The following is a 21509-nucleotide window of genomic DNA, read 5'->3' as shown; positions in this document are numbered from 1 at the left end:
GACCTACTTGCGGAGCTCTAAACGCTGCTGCCCAGGCCCAGGCCCAGGGATTGATCTGTTGTGAGCTGGGCAGCAAGACTGTCAAGATTTCCAGACAAATCTAGTGTGTAGCCAAGGTGGAGAACCACTGCTGTAGAGTGTGTGCTCCTTGTTAATATTAAGCTTAGGGCCTCAGCATTTGAAAAGTGTAAGGTGGGTATGGAGCTAGGTTGGCAGGCATGGTGTGAGACACTGGGTGGCGGTGCTTTATGCTCTAGCCTCATCCTATTCAGAGGGGTCTGGTGGCAAAGATGCATTCATCTGTGCCAGGGCCTTCCCTGCACAGGGTCCTGCACCCTGAGTGCTTCCTCCAGACCTGTGGGGGCGAGGCAGGAGTATATTTTCACATGGATGGTTCAGATGGGTTTTATGTTAATTTTCAGAGAAATCTAATGCTGAGAGTCAAATTTATCCAGTAGCTCTGTAGCACTGTTGTCGTTTTTTACCCCTCAACATTGCCCTTCTCACAGGTGTGTGAGTGTGTGTGCACATGTGCACAAGCACATGCACACACATGCCTCCCTTGTACAAGCAAATGCTTTAAAAAAATTAAGTCTCACATGGGCAATTCACAATGTGAATAGTGGGACTGTTTTCATTTTCCTCCATTCATGACAGATTGTGTGAGGTGCTCAATCTTGATCCAAGACAAGTCCTGATTGCAGAAGTGATCTTCACAAACATTGGAGGAGCTGCCACTGCCATTGGGGACCCACCAAATGTCATTATTGTTTCCAACGAGGAGTTGAGGAAAATGGTATGTATCAGTATAACAGGGTTGCTTCCAGTAAATATAAGTGTGCAGCTTACCTGCACACTTAATAAAATTTTACCCTAAATGGATGTCACTTCTTCATATGAAGTGCTTTTGGTCATCTTGAGAGTGGGAAGTTAGGTGACTGATCCGCTAATTTAGAGTTAAGTGGTCTGAATTGATTTCATTCTTTTTTTTAAACATCTTTATTGGAGTATAATTGCATTACAATGGTGTGTTAGTTTCTGCTGTATAACAAAGTGAATCAGCTATACATACACATATATCCCCATATCTCCTCCCTTTTGCGTCTCCCTTCCACCCCTCTAGATGGACACAAAGCATTGAGCTGATCTCCCTGTGCTATGCAGCTGCTTCCCACTAGCTATCTATTTTAAATTTGGTAGTTTATATATGTCAATGCCACTCCCTCACTTTGTCCCAGCTTATCCTTCCACATCCCCGTGTCCTCAAGTCCATTCTCTACGTCTGCATCTTTATTCCTGTCCTTCCCCAGGTTCTTCAGAACCTGGTTTTTTTTTTTTTTTTTAGATTCCATATATATGTGTTAGTATACGGTATTTGTTTTGCTCTTTATGACTTACTTCATTCCATATGACAGATTCTAGGTACACACACCTCACCACAAATAACTCAATTTCATTTCTTTTTATGGCTGGGTAATATTCCATTGTATATATGTGCCACAACTTCTTTATCCATTCATCTGTCGATGGACACTTAGGTTGCTTCAATGTCCTGGCTATTGTAAATAGAGCTGTAGTCAACATTGTGGTACATGACACTTTTTGAATTATGGTTTTCTCAGGGCATATGCCCAGTAGTGGGATTTCTGGGTCATATGGTAGTTCTATTTTTAGTTTAGTTTTTTTTTTTTTTTTTTTTGTGATACGCGGGCCTCTCACTGTTGTGGCCTCTCCCGTTGCATAGCACAGGCTCCAGACACGCAGGCTCAGCGGTCATGGCTCATGAGCCCAGCCGCTCCGTGGCATGTGGGATCTTCCCAGACTGGGGCACGAACCCATGTCCCCTGCATTGGCAGGCGGACTCTCAACCACTGCGCCACCAGGGAAGCCCTATTTTCAGTTTTTTAAGGACCCTCCATGCTGTTCTCCATAGTGGCTGTAACAATTTACATTCCCACCAACATGCAGGAGGGTTCCCTTTTCTCCACACCCTCTCCAGCATTAATTGTTTGTAGATTTTTTGATGATGGCCATTCTGACCGGTGTCAGGTGATATCTCATTCTAGTTCTGATTTGCATTTTTCTAGTGATTAGTGATGTTGAGCATCCTTTCATATATTTGTTGGCAATCTGTATATCTTCATTGCAGAAATGTCTATTTAGGTCTTCTGCCCATTTTTTGATTGGGTTGTTTGTTCTTTTAATATTGAACTGCATGAGCTGTTTATATATTTTGGAGACTAATCCTTTGTCCGTTGATTCATTTGCAAACATTTTCTCCCATTCTGAGGTTTGTCTTTTTGTCTTGTTTATAGCTTCCTTTGCTGTGCAAAAGCTTTTAAGTTTTATTACTGTACTGTCTTAATTACTGTAGCTTTGTAGTATAGTTGGAAGTCAGGAAGCCTAATTCCTCCAGCTCTGTTTTTCTTACTCAAGATTGTTTTGGCTATTCGGGGTCTTTTGTGTTTCCATACAGATTCTGAAAATTTTTGTGCTAGTTCTGTGAATAATGTCATTGGTAGTTTGATAGGGATTGCATTCGATCTGGAGATGGCTTTGAGTAGTATAGTCATTTTCACTATGTTGATTCTTCCAATCCAGGAACATGGTATATCTCTCCATCTGTTAGTATCATCTTTAATTTGTGTCAACAGTGTCTTATAGTTTTCTGCATACAGATCTTTTGTCTCCCTAGGTAGGTTTATTCCTAGGTATTTTATCCTTTTTGTTGCAATAGTAAATGGGAGTGTTTCCTTAATTTCTCTTTCAGGTTTTTCATCATTAGTGTATAGGAATGCAAGAGATTTCTGTGCATTAATTTTGTATCCTGCTACTTTACCAAATTCATTGATTAGCTCTAGTAGTTTTCTGGTAGCATCTTTAGGATACTCTATGTATAGTATCATGTCATCTGCAAAGAGTGGCAATTTTACTTCTTCTTTTCCAATTTGGATTCCTTTTATTTCTTTTTCTTCTCTGATTGCTGTGATTAAAACTTCCAAAACTATGTTGAATAATAGTGGTGAGAGTGGGCAACTTTGTCTTGTTCCTGATCTTAGAGGAAATACTTTCAGTTTTTCATCACTGAGAAGGATGTTGGCTGTGAGTTTGTCATGCATGGCCTTTATTATGATGATATAAGTTCCCTGTATGCCTACTATCTGAAGGGTTTTTATCATAAATGGGTGTTGAATTTTGTCAAAAGCTTTTTCTGCATCTAATGAGATGATCATATCGTTTTTCTCCTTCAATTTGTTAATATTGTTTATCACATTGTTTGATTTGCATATATTGAAGAATCCTTGCATTCCTGAGATAAAACCCACTTGATCATGGTGTATGATCCTTCTTATGTGCTGTTGGATTCTGTTTAGTAGTATTCTGTTGAGGATTTTTGCATCTATATTCATCAGTGATATTGGCCTGTCATTTTCTTTTCTTGTGGTATCTTTGTCTGTTTTCGGTATCAGAGTATGTTGGCCTCGTAGAATGGGTTTGGGAGTATTCCTCCCTCTGCTATATTTTGCAAGAATTTGAGAAAGATAGGTGTTAGCTCTTCTCTAAATGTTTGATAGAATTTGCCTGTGAAGCCATCTGGTCCTGGGCTTTTGTTTGTTGGAAGATTTTTAATCACAGTTTCCATTTCAGTGCTTGTGATTGGTCTGTTCATATTTTCAATTTCTTCCTGGATCAGTATCAGAAGGTTGTGCTTTTCTTAGAATTTTTCCATTTCTTCAGGTTGTCCATTTTATTGGCATATAGTTGCTTGTAGTAATCTCTCATGATACTTTGTATTTCTGCAGTGTCAGTTGTTACTTCTTTTTCATTTCTAATTCTGCTTATTTGAGTCTTCCTTTATTTCTTGATGAGTCTGGCTAATGATTTATCAATTTTGTTTATCTTTTCAAAGAACAAGCTTTGAGGTTTATTTTTCTTTGCTATCGTTTCCTTCATTTCTTTTTCATTTTTTTCTGATCTGAACTTTATGATTTCTTTCCTTCTGCTAACTTTGGGGTTCTTTTGTTCTTCTTTCTCTAATTGCTTTAGGTGCAAGGTGAGGTTGTTTACTTGAGATGTTTCCTGTTTCTTAAGGTAGGATTGTATTGCTATAAACTTCCCTCTTAGAACTGCTTTTGCTGCATCCCATAGGTTTTGGGTCATCATGTTTTTATTGTCAATTGTTTCTAGGCATTTTTTGATTTCCTCTTTGATTTCTTCAGTGATCTCTTGGTTGTTAAGTAGTGTATTGGTTAGTCTCCATGTGCATGTATTTTTTTTTACAGATTTTTCCTGTAATTGATATCTATTCTCATAGTATTGTGATCAGAAAAGATGCTTGATACGATTTCAATTTTCTTAAATTTATCAAGGTTTGATTTGTGACCCAAGATATGATCTATCCTGGAGAATGTTCCATGAGAACTTGAGAAGAAAGTGTATTCTGTTGTTTTTGGATGGAATGTCCTATAGATATCAATTAAGTCCATCTTGTTTAATGTGTCATTTAAAGCTTGTGTTTCCTTATATATTTTCATTTTGGATGATCTGTCCATTGATGAAAGTGGGGTGTTAAAGTCCCTTATTATTTTTGTGTTACTGTCGAATTCCCCTTTTATGGCTGCTAGCATTTGCCTTATGTATTGAGGTGCTCCTATGTTGGGTGCATAAATATTTACAATTGTTATATCTTCTTGGATTGATCCCTTGATCCTTATGTAGTTTCCTTCTTTGTCTCTTGTAATAGTCTTTATTGTAAAGTCTGTTTTGTCTGATATGAGAATTGCTACTCCAACTTTCTTTTGATTTTCATTTGCATGGAATATTGTTTTACATCCCTTCACTTTCAGTTTGTATATGTCCCTAGGTCTGAAGTGGATCTCTTGTAGACAGCTTATATTTGGGTCTTGTTTTTGTATCATTCAGCCAGTCTATGTCTTTTGGTTGGAACATTTAATCCATTTACCTTTAAGGTAATTATCAATATGTATGTTCCTATTACCATTTTCTTAATTGTTTGGGGTTTGTTATTGTAGATCCTTTCCTTCTCTTGTGTTTCCTTCCTAGAGAAATTCCTTTAGCACTGTTGTAAAACTGGTTTGGTAGTGCTGAATTCTCTTAGCTATTGCTTATCTGTAAAGTTTTTAATTTCTATGTCGAATCTGAATGAGATCCTTGCTGGGTAGAGTAATCTTGGTTGTAGGTTTTTCCATTTCATCACTTTAAATATATCTTGCCACTCCCTCCTGGCTTGCAGAATTTCTGCTGAGAAATCAGCTCTTAACCTTATGGGGATTCCCTTACATGTTATTTCTTGCTTTTCCCTTGCTGCTTTTAATATTATTTTATTTGTATTTAATTTTTGATAGTTTTATTAATATGTGTCTTGGCATGTTTCTCCTTGGATTTATCCTGTATTGGATGCTCTGCGTTTCATGGACTTGATATTTCCTTTCCCATATTAGGGAAGTTTTCAACTATATTCCCTTGAAATATTTTCTCAGGTTCTTTCTTTTTCTCTTCTTCTTCTGATACCCCTCTAATCCGAATGTTGGTGCATTTAATGTTGTCCCAGAGGTCTCTTTGACTGTCTTCAATTTTTTTTCATTCTTTTTTCTTTATTCTGCTCTGCAGTAGTTATTTCCACTATTTTATCTTCCGGGTCACTTATCCATTCTTCTGTGTCAGTTATTCTGCTATTGATTCCTTCTAGAGAATTTTTAATATTATTTTTTGTGTTGTTCATCATTATTTGTTTGCTCTTTAGTTCTTCTAGGTCCTTGTTAACCATTTCTTATATTTTCTCCATTCTATTTTCAAAATTTTGGATCATCTTTACTGTCCTTACTCTGAATTCTTTTCAGGTAGATTGCCTATTTCCTCTTCATTTGTTTCGTCAGGGCTGTTTTTACCTTGCTCCTTTATCTGCTGCATATTTCTCTGTCTTCTAACTTTGCTTAACTTACTGTGTTTGGGGTCTCCTTTTTGAAGGTTGTGGGTTTGTAGCTCCTGTTGCTTTTGGTGTCTGCCTCCAGTGGGTAAGATTGGTTCAGTGGGTTGTATAGGCTTCCTGCTTGAGGGGACTGGTGCCTGTGTTCAGGTGGATGAGCCTGGATTGTGTCTTTCTGGTGGGCAGGACTGCATCTGGTGGTGTGTTTTGGGGTGTCTGTGAACTTATTATGAATTTAGGCAGCCTCTGCCAATGGGTGGGGTTGTGTTCCTGTCTCACTAGTTGTTTGGCAAGTGGTGTCCAGCATTGTAGCTTGCTGGTTGTTGAGTGGACCTGGGTCTTAGCATTGAGATGGAGATCTCTGGGAGAGTTCTTGCCATTTGAAATTACATGGGGCTGGGAGGTCTCTGGTGGACCAATGTCCTGACCTCAGCTTTCTCACCTCAGAGGCTCAGGCCTGACACCTAGCCAGAGCACGAAGACCCTGTCAGCCAGATGGCTCAGAAGAAAGGCGAGAAAAAAAAAGAAAGGAAAAAAAGGTATTAGAGTATAAACAGATTGTTAAAAATAAAAACATAATTAGAGTAAAGAAAGAAGAGGGCAATGAAACCAATAAACAAATCCACCAATGATTACAAACATTACAAACTATACTACGAAAACAAAAAACAAAAACGGACAGACGGAATGCTAGGATGAATGATAAAAGCAAAGCTATACAGACAAAATCACACAAGGAAACATGTACATACAGACTCACAAAAAGAGAAAAAGGGGGAAAAATATATATAAAAGGAAGAGAGCAACAAATTCAATAAACAAATCTACCAATGATAATAAGCTCTAAATAGTAAACCAAGGTAAACATAAAACCAGAAACAAATTATATGCAGAAAGCAAACCCCAAGTCTACGGTTGCTCCCAAAGTCCATTGCTTCAATTTTGGGATGATTTGTTGTCTATTCAGATATTCCAGAGATGCAGGGTACATCAAGTTGATTGTGGAGATTTAATCTGCTGCTCCTGTGGCTGCTGGGAGAAATTTCCCTTTCCTTTCTTTGTTCGCACAGCTGCTGGGGCTTTGGATTTGGCCCCACCTCTATGTGTAGGTTGCCTGAGGGCATCTGTTCCCCACCCAGACAGGACGGTGTTAAAGTAGAAGCAGATTAGGGGGCTCTGGCTCACTCGGCCAGGGGGAGATAGGGGTATGGAATGCGGGGTGATCCTGTGGTGGCAGAAGCCGGTGTGATGTTTCAACAGCCTGAGGTGTGCCATGTGTTCTTACAGTGAAGTGGTCCCTGGATCACAGGACCCTGGCAGTGTTAGACTGCATAGGCTCCCAGGAGGGGCAGTGTGGATAGTGACTTGTGCTTGCACACAGGCTTCTTGGTGGCTGCAGGATCAGCCTTAGCATTTCATGCCAGTCTGTGGTGTCTGTGCTGATAGCTGCAGCTTGCGCCCAACTCTGGAGCTCGTTTAGGTGGTGCTCTGAATCCCCTCTCCTTGTGCACCCCAAAACAATGGTCTCTTGCCTCTTAGGCAGTTCCAGACTTTTTCCTGGACTCCCTCCCGGCAGCTATGGTGCACTAGCCCCCTTCAGACTGTGTTCACACAGCCAACCCCAGTCCTCTCCCTGGGATCTGACCTCCGAATCCCAAGTCTCAGCTCCCAGCCTCCACCCACCCCAGCAGGTGAGCAGGCAAGCCTCTCAGGCTAGTGAGTGCTTGTTGACACAGATCCTTTGTGTGGGAATCTATCCACTTTGCCCTCTGCACCCCTGTTGCTGCACTCTCCTCTGTGGCTCTGAAGCTTCCCCCCCGCCCACCCCCGTCTCCACCATTGAAGGAGCTTCCTAGTGTGTGGAAACCTTTCCTCCTTCACAGCTCCCTCCCAGAGGTGTAGATCCTGTCCCTATTCTTTTGTCTCTGTTTTTTCCTTTTTCTTTTGCCCTACCCCGGTACGTGGGGAGTTTCTTGCCTTTTGGGAAGTCTGAGGTCTCCTGCCAGCATTCAGTAAGTGTTCCGTAGGAGTTGTTCCACTTGTAGATGTATTTTTGATGTATTTGTGGAGAGGAACGTGATCTCCACGTCTTACTCCTCCACCATCTTGAAGGTCCTCCCTGATTCTGCCTGATTTCATTCTTATTCTGATAAAATTTTAAGAAAATGATTACATTTTCTATTTAGTCATAGTATGTTATATTAATGGGAACTGAGGTTTCTTGAAACTAATATTAAGAATAAAATGATCTGTCCCCTCTTGCCTTTCAACTGAGGTGGATGAATTCACTGATGAAGAATGTAAGAATTTTTTTAAAAAATAGTGTTAGAAAATGAAGGTCTTTAGGGATTTTTGGAAAGCTGCTATTAATATATAATTTCTTCATACACTAAAATAAAAACAAAGTGTTAAAGAGAATGCAAATGGTATTTTACGTATCTTAGAGTTAAAATTAAATATTACAATTAATTTTCATTTGTCATTCTTTGGTCATTAGAATTTTCCCGATATCTCTTCTCTGAAGTATCAGCAAAAATGCTTCCAAATTGGTGTCATTTATTATAGATGACATGTTTATGCCTGTGTGTCCGTGAAGCGTGTCAGTTTGTTTGTGTATATGGGCTGTCTTTCATAAAAATATTTAAGCCTTTGAGAGATCATGGCTCTAAGGTGTTGATGGCCATTTTGTGGGCCCGCTAATGTTCTAGAGATTCAGGGTATAACTTAGATACTTTAATACTTCAACTTTAATACTCCCTGGTTTCCCTGGAAAACCACCTGTGACACTTCACCTGTCTTGCTGCATGAGCTGAGCAGCAGGCCCCCCCCATCATATCACATGAGAACAGCAGAAAGTGGTAGAGCCCCATGATCTTCCTTGGGGGCACCTTTCACACAGGATAGGCTGCATACGCATGGGAGAGCACTATTTTCAGAGAAAAATATTGTTTTATTATTTTTATTTTACAATAATACATTTATTTTAGAAAATGTAAATCACACACACACCACAAATAAAAAACTGTTATAATACCACTACCCAGAGGTAAATTCTCTTAATATTTTGGTGCATGTAGTCTCAGAATGTGTGTATGTGGATATACATGGATAAAAAAGGCTTCTTCTCTGGCCAAGATGGAGTAACAGGGACTGTATTTACCCTCTTGCTTGAGACATCCAAAAAGAAAATAAACCAAAATCCAAAAAAAAACCAGGAACAAACCAAAATCAGACAGTGGTAATCAAGATACTGGATATCAGGTAAAAAAGGGCAGTGATCCCTGAGAAATGGGAAACAAATGAAATGAGTCTATGATTGCCCCAGCTCACTGCATTGAGAGACTTTCCAGGATGCAGGGCAGGGAGAGAGAACCCATGTGGATCCCACCAGATTCCTGGAGTTGAGGGGATAGAACTGACTCTGGAGAGACCAAGGCAGGTAAAATTTTCAACACAGAGAACCAGAGAGGAAAGAGCTGCACAGAGAGAGAGGGAAACTCCCTGTGTCCAGGGGAAGAACAACTCAAAAAGATTAGAAGAAAGAGTGCTTGATACACTCAGGGCTAGGAATAATGTCTGTTCCTGCCAGGAAGACTGTAAACTTCTTAATTTATGAGGCATTGGATAGAGTACACTGAAGGGTCTTGCCTCATATTGGTGAGTAATTTGCTCTAGACTGAACACTGCCCTGATTCCACCTAATAAATCTTAAAGACCCCAAATAATCAAATTGTTTCTAAGTAGTTTAACTGCATCCAAGAACAAACCTCAAGAATCTAGGAATCCAACAGCACACAAGGTAAAATTCACAATATCTGACATCCAATCAAAGATTACCAGGCATGCAAAAAAGCAAGAAAATTTGATCTATCACGAGGAGAATATGAACAAACCATTTGAAATTAACCCAGAATAGACAAAAGTGTTAGAATTAACAGACAAGGGCATTAAAACTGTTATTATAACTGTATTCTAGATGTTCATTAAGTTAAGCAGAAACATATTTTTTAAAAAGGCCCAAATCAAACTTCTAAAGATGAAAACTATAATGTATGAGATAAAAATCTCTTGTTAGGATTAAAAAGGCAAATTAAGAATTACAGAAGAAAAGACTAGTGAACTTGAAGACATAGGTCCAAAGTAAAACTGAGTGAAAAGTAATGAAAAGCATTCGTCAGCTAGGGGAAAACTTCATGTGGCCTAATATATCTGTAGTTCTTGTCTCTGAAGGAGAGAGGGGAACAGAAAAAGACATTTGAAGAAAATATGGTTTAAAATTTCAAATTTTATGAAAGATATAAACCCAGAGATTCAGGAAGTTCAATGACGTCAAGGCACAAGAAACATGAAGAAAACTAGGCCATGCCATAATTATTGTACACATGAAACTTATATAATGTTGTAGACTGATGATACCACAGGTATCATCCAAAGGCATAATGGGTCATTTACTTTTTCAAGAGCTACACTTTGACTTGGATATTTCATTTTGGAAATAATAAGAAATAATTATTTTTAAAATAGCTATTTTTTTTGGACATCCCTGGTGGCACAGTGGTTAAGAATCTGCCTGCCAATGCGGGAGATGTGGGTTTGAGCCCTGGTCCAGGAAGATCCCACATGCCGTGGAGCAACTAAGCCTGTGCACCACAAATACTGAGCCTGCACTCTAGAGCCTATGAGGCACAACTACTGAGCCCGCATGCCACAACTACTGAAGCCTGTGCACTAGAGCCTGTGCTCTGCAGCAAAGAGAAACCACTGCAATGAGAAACCCACGCACTGCATTGAAGAGTAGCCCCTGCTCACCACAACTACAGAAAGCCCATGTGCAGCAATGAAGACCCAAAGCAGCCAAAAATAAATAAATACATTTATTAAAAAATGTATTTTAAAGATCTATTTAAATATAGCTATTTTTAGCTACAGAGAATTGAAAAACCTGTGTGAAAAAATTCCAAGAGTCAAAGACAAAAGTGAAATTGTGAAGTATTTTGGATTGAATTATGAAAACAAAATTTGTGGGATTCCTCTCAAGCAGGAGTCAGCAAACTTTTTCTTAAAAGTCCATATAATTAGTATTATAGGCATGTGGGCCTTATGGTCTCTGTTGCAATCACTCAACTCTGTCCCTGTCACAGGAAAGCAGCCACAGACAACACATAAATGAATGTGCATGTCTATATTCCAGCCTGCAATTGTAGTTTTCTGGTACCTGCTCTAAAACAGTATTCAGAGGGGAATTTATACCATTAAATACCAATATTAGAAAAGAAGAAATGTCTCAAATCAGTGACCTCAGCTTCAATCTTAAGAAACTAGATAAAGAAGAGCAAGTTAAACTAAAAGTAAGCAGAAGAAAGAAATACAGGCCAGCATGGAGAACAGAAAAACAGTAGAGAAAATCAATGAAAGCAAAAGCTAGTTCTTTGATAAGATAGATAATTCTGACAAACTTCTGGCCAAACTGTTGTAAAAAATAAGAGAGAAGACATAAATTACCAATATCAGGAAAAGAGATGTTACATCACTAAAGAGCATACAGACATTAGATATTGTTAGGGAGTGTTGTGGACAACTCTATGCCAATAAATTTGACAACTTAGATAAAATAGACAATTTTCTTGAAAGACACACTCTACCAAACCTCACTCAAGAAGAACTAGATAACCTGAGTAGCCCTATATCTATTAAAGAAATTGAATTTGTAGTTAAAAACCTTCCCAGAAAGTACAAAACAAGACAAACAAAAAACTCAGGCTAAGATAGCTTCTTTGGTGAATTCTACCAAATGTTTAAGGAAGAAATAATGCTACAACACCAATTCTACACAAACTTTACAGCAAATTGAAGAGGAGAGAATACTTCTCAACTAACTCTATAAGTTCCTGATGCCTAAACCAGACAAAACCAGGATAAGAAATCTATTGACAAATATTTCTTACGAACATAGATGTAAATTTTAAAAAATTAGCTAATTCAATTTAACAATATATAAAATGGATAATACAGCACAATCAAGTGGAATTTATCCTAGAAATGGAAGATTGGTGTTATATTTGAAAAATCAACCAGTGCAATTTGCTAGCAAACTAAATGAGAAAATCCATATGATCATCTCAATAGATGCAGAAAAAAATTTGGCAAAATTCAACATCCATTACTGATAGAATCTCTCAATAAACTAGGGAAAGCAGAGAGCTTCTTTAGCCTGATAAGGAGCATCTATGAAAAGCTTACAGCTAGCATCATACTTAAATGGGAAAAACTGAATACCTCCATAGATCAGAAACAAGACAAAGATGTCTGTTCTCACCATGTAAATGCAACATTTTACTGGAGGCTCTAGCTGGTACAATAAGTCAAGAAAAGACATACTAGGCATCCATAATAGAAGGGAAGAATTAAGTCTTTATTTGCATATGACATGATTGTCCAGGTAGAAAATTTGAAGGAATCTACAAAAAAAAAAAAAAGCTCCTGGAAATAATAAGTAAAATTGACAAGGGTACAAGATCAATATAGAAAAAGTAATGGTTTTCTATATTCTAGCAATAAACAGCTGGAAATTGACATCAATACATAAAATAGGGTAAATCTGACCAAACATATGCAAGAAAACAACAAAATATTGCAGAAAGTAATTAAAGAAGATCTAAATAAATGGGAAGATATATTTTGGTCATGGATCAGAAGACTCAATATCATTAAGGTATCAGTTCTCCCTAGATAGATCTGTAGACTCATGCAATTCCTATCAAAACCATAGCAGAGCAAGTTTTTTTTTAGAAATTGGTAAACTGATTTTAAAATTTGTATGGAAATTCAAAGTATCCAGAATAGTCAAAAACAACTCTTAAAGTGCAAAACAAATAGGGGGGGCTAGTACTACCTAATTCCACTACTTATTATAAAGCCACACTAACAAAGACAGTGTGGTACTGGCATCAAGATAGGTGGATAGATAAATGGAACAAAGTAGGGAGTTCAGATATAAATCCTCACATACATGACTTTTGACAAAGTGATTTTTGACAAAGGTGCAAATTAAGCCAACTAAGTGGAGAAAGGATAGTTTTTTCACAAATAGTCCTGGAACAAATGGACATGCATATGCAAGAGAAATAAACTTCAGTCCACACCTCCCACTTTATCAAAATGTTAACTCAAACATGGATCACAGACATAAATGTAAAGGCTAAAACTTTAAAATTTCTTATAGAAGATATTTTTCAGTAGAATACGTATAGAAATAGTTCAAGTGAGAGCATGGCTACTGTAATTTATGCCTGATTTTAGAACTCTGCTTTCCATTTCTGTTGTTTGTCTCTTCTTTTTATGACAATATGTTAATGAATGCTGCAATAGCTTAGCTCCCCTGGTTGACATCATGTGGTTTCATTTTTTTTTTTTTTTTTGGCTGTGTTGGGTCTTTGCTGCTGTGCATGGGCTTCCTCTAGTTGCAGCGAGTGGGGGCTACTCTTCATTGTGGTGTGTGGGCTTCTCGTCGTGACTTCTCTTGTGGAGCAAGGCTCTAGGCATGTGGGCTTCAGTAATTGCAGCACGCAGGTTTAGTAGTTGTGGCTCGCAGGCTCTAGAGCACAGGCTCAGTAGTTGTGGTGCATAGGCTTAGTTGCTTCATGGCATGTGGGATCTTCCTGGATCAGGGATCGAACTCGTGTCCCCTGCATTGGCAGGCAGATTCTTAACCACTGCACCACCAGGGAAGTCCCCACATTAGTTTTAATGTAAAACCCCAGGTGTGGTGCCTTTTTTGGACACAAATTGAGTTAACTCTACATCATTTTAAACTTGTCCTTAGAGTCCTAGGTCTGAATGCTCTGACTAAACAGTGGGATGTGACCCAAGACAGGCTTTGGGTCCTGGACCTCTACCAAGTCACATAGAAAGCTGAAGGGAAAGAGCAGTTAGTCAGACTATTCCCATTCTTCCATGGCATCCTGACATGCTGTTTTAAATATCCAGAATTTAAACCTGATGGTAAGGGAGAAAGGTGAGGTTTTTGCAAAAACACACAGAGGGCCCTGGAGGTGAGCACCCTCTTTCGTTGCATTGAAGCTCAGCCTAGGCTACTTACCCAGCTTTGTGTGAAAGTGGCATCCTCTGGGAACATGGCTTTAGGGCTGTCCTGTTTTACTGAAGATGACATTCCTTGTCTTCCACTTAATGACTTTCCCTGCATTTTAAGGGTTAAACTATATCTTGCAGAAAAAGTATCTAATGAATGTCTTTTTGTGGATAACAAAGAGTGGTTTTAATTCATTTTGTAGTAATTCAGAGATATGAGAATATTTATTTGTATGGAGACACAAATGAACATATAGTTCCAGGTATAGTGTCTTTAGCAGAGAGTAATTTATAAAGTCTCATTATCAATAATGACAGCACAGCTATACATTTGCATCACATGATGGGCACAATTATTTGGCATTATTTTGTTGTTAATCAGTGAACTGAAATAGGAAGAAGACAGATTATCAAATTAAAATAAAATTTGAAATTAATTTTTAAAATATTCACAAAGAAAATTAATACTTAATATGTAATTCAGAGGAGTAATTAAAAAACAGTACTAGGCTGGAGAAGATCCTGAAGGGTTGGAGACAAGATGGTGGAGTAGAAGGGCTTGAGCACAACTGCTCTCACAAAAACACCAAAATCACAACTAACTGCTGAACAACTGTTGACAAAAGAGACTGGAACCCACCAAAGAAGATATTCTATATCCAAAGACAAAGAAGCCACAACAAGACAGTAGAGGGGTGCAATCATGATAAAATCAAATCCCACACCCACCAGGTGGACGGCCCACAAACTGGAAAATAATTATATCACAGAGGCTCTCCCACAGGATTGAGAGTTTGGAGCCCCATGTCAGGATCCCTAGCCTGGGGACCTGGCACTGGCAGAAGGATCCCCCAAAGAATTTGGCTTTGAAGGCAAGTGGGGCTTGATGACAGGAGCTCCACAGGACTGGGGGAAACAGAAACTCCATTCTTGGAGGCCACACACAAGGTCTCGTGCTCACTGGGACCCAGGGAAAAAGCAGTGACTTCATAGGAGCCTGGACCAGACCTACCTGCTGGTCTTGGAGAGTCTCCTGGGCAGGTGGGGCTTTGGCTGTGTTTCACTGTGGGGACAAGGACACTGGTGGTGGAGGTATCAGGGAGTACTCATTGGCCTGAGCTTTCCTGGAGGTTGCCACCAAGACATGGTGACACCCTACAGTCTGTAGGATCCAGTGCTGGGACGCCTCAGGCAAAACAACCAACAGGGCAAGAGCACAGCACCACCCATCATCAGACAGGCTGCCTAAAATCTTCCTACCCACAGCCACTTCTAAACACCACTTCTATATACAAAACAGAAACAGACTCACAGACATAGAGATCAGACTTGTGGTTGCCAAAGGGGAGGGGAGGAGGGAGAGGCATGGACTGGGAATTTGGGGTTGGTAGATGCAAAGTATTACATTTAGAATGGATAAACAACAAGGGCTTATTGTATAGCACAGGGAACTATATCCAATCTCTTGTGATAAACCATAATGGAAAAGAATATTTTTAAAAAGGAATGTATATATGTGCAAAACTGAGACACTTTGCTGTACAGCAGAGATTGGTACAATACTGTAAATCAACTATACTTCAATAAAAAAAATAATAAACACACCTCTGGACATGGCCCTGCCCACCATCTCCATCCATCAGTGGGAAGGCACCAGTCCCTCCCACCAGGAAGCCTACATGAGCCTCTTAGACCAGCCTCACCCATCAGTGGGGAGACACCAGAAGCACGAGGAACTACAACCTTGCAGCCTATGGAACGGAAAGTGCAGTCACAGAAAGTTAGACAAAATGAGACAGCAAAAGAATATGTTTCAGATGAAGGAACAAGAAAAAACAAACAGAAGAATAACTAAGTGAAGAGGAGATAAGCAATCTAACCAAAAGGAATCCAGAGTAATGAGAGTAAAGATGATCCAAAATCTTGGAAAAAGAATGGAGGCACAGATCGAGAAGATACAAGAAATGTTTAACAAAGAGCTGGAAGATATAAAGAATAAAAAAACAGAGATGAACAATACAATAACCAAAAGGAAAAATACACTAGAAGGAATCCATAGCAGAATAAATGAAGCAGAAGAACAGATAAGTGAGCTGGAAGACAGAATGGTGGAAATACTGCCAGAGAATAAAATAAAGAAGAATGAAAACAAACGAGGGCAGTTTAAGAGACCTCTGAGTCAACATTAAATGCACCAACATTTAAATGGACCAAACATTTAAATGGACCCATTTCTGGGTCCCAGAAAGAGAAGAAGAAACATTTAAATGGAGCCATTTCTGGGTCCCAGAAAGAGAAGAGAGAGAGAAAGAGCCTGAGAAAATATTTGAAGAGATAATAGCTGAAAACTCTCCTAACATGGGAAAGGAAACAGCCACCCAAGTCCAAGAAGTGCAGAGAATGCCAGGAAGGATAAACCCAAGGAGGAACACACCAAGATGCATATTAATCAAATTGACAAAAATTAAATACAAAGAGAAAATATTTAAAACAACAAGGGAAAAGCAACAAATAACATACAAAGGAATCCCCATAAGGTTATCGGCTGATTTTTCCACAGAAACTCTGCAGGCCAGAAGGGAGTGGCATGATATATTTAAAGCGATGAAAGGGAAAAACTACAACCAAGAATACTCTACTCAACAAGGCTCTCATTTAGATTTGACAGAGAAATCAAAAGCTTTAAAGACAAGCAAAAGCTAAGATAATTCAACACCACAAAATCAGCTTTACAACAATGCTAAAGAAAGTCTCTAGGTGGAAAAGAAAAGGCCGTAAATAGATACAAGAAAATTAGGAATGGAAAGGCTCGCTGGTAAAGGCAAACATACAGTTAAAGTAGGAAATCATCCACACACAAATATATTACAACCAGCAATTGTGAGAAGAGGTGAGTACAAATGCAGGATATTGAAAATGCATTTGAAATTAAAGACCAGCAACTTAATCTTATATATATATAGACTGCTATATCAAAATTTCATACTATCTACAAATATCATAGTATCTACATAGTATCTTCAAATATCTACAATAGACATACACACAAAAAAGAAAGAGGAATCCAAACACAACACTAAAGTTAGGCATCAGATCACAAGAGAAGAGAGCAAGAGGAAGGGAAGAAAAAAGACCTATAAAAACAAATCCAAAACAATTAACAAAATGACAATAAGAACATACATATCAATAATTACCTTAAATGTAAACAGAATAAATGCTCCAGCCAAAAGACATAGATTGGTTGAATGGATACAAAAGCAAGACACATATATATGCTGTCTACAAGAGACCCAATTCAGGTCTAAGAACACATACAGAATGAAAGTGAGGGGATGGAAAAATATGCTCCATGTAAATGGAAATCTAAAGAAAGCTGGAGGGACTTCCCTGGTGGCACAGTGATTAAAAATCTGCCTGCCAATGCAGGGGACACGGGCTCGATCCCTAGTCCTGGAAGATCCCACATGCTGTGAAACAGCTAAGCCCATGTGGCACAACTATTGAGCCTGCACTCTAGAGCCCGTGAGCCACAACTACTGAGCCCATGTGCCACAAATGCTGAAGGCTGTGCACCTAGACCCTGTTCTCGGCAACAAGAGAAGCCACTGCAACAAGAAGCCTGTGCACAGCAACAAAGAGTAGCTCCCATTCATTGCAACTAGAGAAAGCCTGCACTCAGCGACAAAGGCCCAGTGCAGCCAAAAATGAATAAATAAATAAATAAATTTTAAAAAAAGCTGGAGTAGCAATATTCATATCAGACAAAATAGACTTTAAAATAAAAGCTGTTACCAGAGACAAAGAAGGACACTACATAATGATCAATCCAAGAAGATATAACAATTGTAAATATGTATGCACCCAACATAGGAACACTTCAATATATAAGGCAGATACTAACAGCCAATAAAGGAGAAATCGACAGTAACACAATAATACTGGGGGACCTTAACACCCCACTTTCATCAATGGACAGATCATCCAGAGAGAAAATCAATAAGGAAACACAGCCCTTAAGTGGCACATTAGATCAGATGGACTTAATTGACATTTACAGAGCATTCCATCCAAAAGCAGCAGAATACACATTCTTCTAAAGGGCACATGGAACATTCTCCAGGATAGATCACATCTTGGGTCACAAATCAATCCTTGGTAAATTTAAGAAAATTGAAATCATATCAAGCATCTTTTCCAACCACGACGCTATGAGATGACAAATCAATTACAAGAAAAAACTACAAAGAACACAAACACGTGGAGGCTAAACAATATGCTGTTAAACAACAAATGGGTCACTGAAGAAATCAAAGAGGAATTAAAAAAATACATAGAGATAAATGAAAATGAAAACATGATCATCCAAAACTTGTGGGGTGCAGCAAAAGCAGTTCTAAGAGGTAAGATTATAGCAATAAATCTTACCTCAGGAAACAAGAAAAATCTCAAACAACCTAACTTTACATCTAAAGCAACTAGAGAAAGAAGAACAAACAAAACACGAAGTTAGTAGAAGGAAAGAAATCATAAAGATCAGAGCAGAAATAAATGAAACAGAGATGAAGAAAACAATAGAAAAGATCAATGAAACTAAAAGCTGGCTCTCTGAAAAGAAAAACAAAATTGATAAACCTTTAGCCAGACTCATTAAGAAAAAAAGGGAGGTCTTCCCTGGTGGTGCAGTGGTTGAGAGTCCACCTGCCCATGCAGGGGACATGGGTTCGTGCCCGGGTCAGGGAAGATCCCACATGCCCCGGAATGGCTAGGCCCATGAGCCATGGCCACTGAGCCTGCGCATCTGGAGCCTGTGCTCCGGAAGAGGCCACAACAGTGAGAGTCCCGTGTACTGCAAAAAAAAAAAAAAAAAAAAAAAAAAGAAAAAGAAAAAAAAGGGAGAGGGCTTAAATCAATAAAATCAGAAATGAAAAAAGAGGAGATATAACTGACACAACAGAAATACAAAGGATCATAAGAGACTACTACAAGCAACTGTATGCCAAAAAAATGGATAACCTAGAAGAAATGGAAAAATTTTTAGACAGGTACAATCTCCAAAGACTAAGTGAGGAAGAAATTGAAAATATGAACAAGCAATCACAGTACTGAAATTGAAACTGTGATTGAAAAACTCCCAACAAAATGTCCATGGTCAGATGGCTTCACAGGTGAATTCTATCAAACATTTAAGGAAGAGTTAATACTTTCTTCTGAAACTATTCCAAAAAATTGTAGAAGAAGGAACACTCCTAAAGTCATTCTATGAGGCCACCATCACTCTGATTCCAAAACTAAACAAAGATACCACAAAAAAGAAAATTACAGGCCAATATCACTGATGACCATAGATGCAAAAATCCTCAACAAAATACTAGCAATCTGAATTCAACAATAAATTAAAAGGACCATATACCATGAACAAGTGGGATTTATCCCAGGGATGCAATGACTTTTCAATATCTGCAAATTACTCAGTGTGATAGTGATTCTGATACCACATCAACAAAGTGAAGTATAAAAACTATATGATCATCTCAATAGATGCAGAAAAACTTTTGATTAAATTCAATACTGATTTATTATAAAAACTCTCTGAACAGTGAGTATAGAGTGAACATACCTCAACATAATAAAGGCCATATATGACAAGCCTGCAGAAAACATCATTTGCAACCATGGAAAAGTGAAAGCATTTTCTCTAAGATCCGGAAAAAGATAAGGATGTACACTATCACCAGTTTTATTCAACATAGTTCTGGATGTCCTAGCCATGGCAATCAGAGATTAAAAAGGAATAAAAGGAATGCAATTTGAAAAGAAGTTAAACTGTCACTATTTGCAGATGACATGATACTATACATAGAAAACAGTAAAGATGCTACCAGAAAATTGCTAGAGCTAATCAACAAATTCAGTAAAGTTGCAGGATACAAAATTAATACACAAATATTTGTGGCATTTCTATACACTAAAAAGGAAAAACCAGAAAGAGAAATTAAGGAAACAGTCCCATTTACCATCACATCAAAAAGAATAAAATACCTAGGAATAAACCTACCTAAGGAGGTAAAAGACCCATACTGCAAAAACTATAACATGCTGATAAAAGAAATTGAAGATGACACTAAAAAATGGATAGACCATGTTCCTGGATTGGAGGAATGAATATTGTCAAAATAAGTATACTATCCAAGGCAATCTACAGATTCAATGCAATCCTTATCAAGTTACCAATGGAATTTTTCGCAGAACTAGAACAAAATGTTTTAAAGTTTGTATGGAAACATAAAAGACTCTGAAGAGCCAAAGCAATCCTGAGAAAGAAAAATGGAGCTGGAGGCATCGAGCACCCTGACTTCAGACTATACTAGAAAGTTATAGTAATCAAAACAGTATGGTACTGGCACAAAAACAGAAATATAGATCAATGGAACAGGATACAGAGTCCAGAAATAAACCCATGCACCTAAGGTCAATTAATCTACAACAAAGGAGGCAAGACTATACAGTGGAGAAGAGACAGTGTCTTCAATAAGTGGTGCTGGGAAAATTGGAAAGTTATATGTAAAAGACTGAAATTACAACGTTGTTTAACTCCATACACAACAATAAGCTCAAAGTGGATTAAATACCTTAATGTAAGACTGGATAGTATAAAACTCTTTGAGGGAAATATAGGCAGAACACCCTCTGACATAAATTGCAGCAATATGTTTTTTGATTCATTTCCTAGAGTAATGGAAATAAAAGCAAAAATAAACAAATGGGACCTAATTAAACTCAAAAGATTTTGTACTGCAAAGGAAACCATAAACAAAATGAAAAGACAACCCACTGAATGGTAGACAATATTTGAAAATGTTGCCACCAACAAGGGATTAATCTCCAAAATTTACAAACAGCTCATGTGGCTCAATATCAAAAAAACAAGAAACCCACTCAAAAAATGGGCAGAAGACCTAAATAAAGATTTCTCCAAAGGAGACATACAGATCCCCATGAGGCACATGAAAAGATGCTCAACATTGCTAATTATTTGAGAAATGCAAATCAAAACTACAATGAGATATCACCTCACACTGGTCAGAGTGGTCATCATCAGAAAATCTACAAACAATTAAATTTTGGAGAGGGTGTGGAAAAGCAGGAACCCTTTTACATGTTGATGGGAATGTAAATTGGTACAGCCACTATGGAGAACAGTATGGAGGTTCCTTAAAAAGCTAAAAATAGAACTACCATATGATCCAGCAATCCCACTCCAGACAAATTATTTCTGGAGATAATTCAAAAAGATACATGCACTGTAATGTTCATGGTAGCACTATGTACAAGAGCCAAGACATGGAAGAAACCTATATGTCCATGACTAATGGATAAAGAAGATGTGGTACATATATACAATGGAATATTACTCAGCCATAAAAATGAATGAGATAATGCCATTTGCAGCAATGTGGACAGACCTAGAGAT

The 21509-nt window shown here is 38.3% G+C and overlaps 1 protein-coding gene across 1 annotated transcript in view; it reads left to right on the top strand.

Annotated features, from left to right (window-relative positions):
- Positions 1-21509, top strand: part of OCA2 (OCA2 melanosomal transmembrane protein) — a 245408-nt gene that overhangs the window by 101772 nt on the left and 122127 nt on the right. Inside the window, exon 15 of the mRNA XM_060151549.1 lies at positions 658-796. Within this exon, the coding sequence (XP_060007532.1) occupies positions 658-796 (139 nt within the window). The remainder of the gene's footprint in view (positions 1-657; positions 797-21509) is intronic.

Source organism: Lagenorhynchus albirostris, chromosome 6 (genome assembly GCF_949774975.1).
Source record: "Lagenorhynchus albirostris chromosome 6, mLagAlb1.1, whole genome shotgun sequence".
NCBI classification, from domain to species: Eukaryota; Metazoa; Chordata; class Mammalia; order Artiodactyla; family Delphinidae; genus Lagenorhynchus; species Lagenorhynchus albirostris.
The sequence above is the reverse complement of the archived record's forward strand: the minus strand, read 5'-3'. Positions and strand labels throughout refer to the sequence as shown.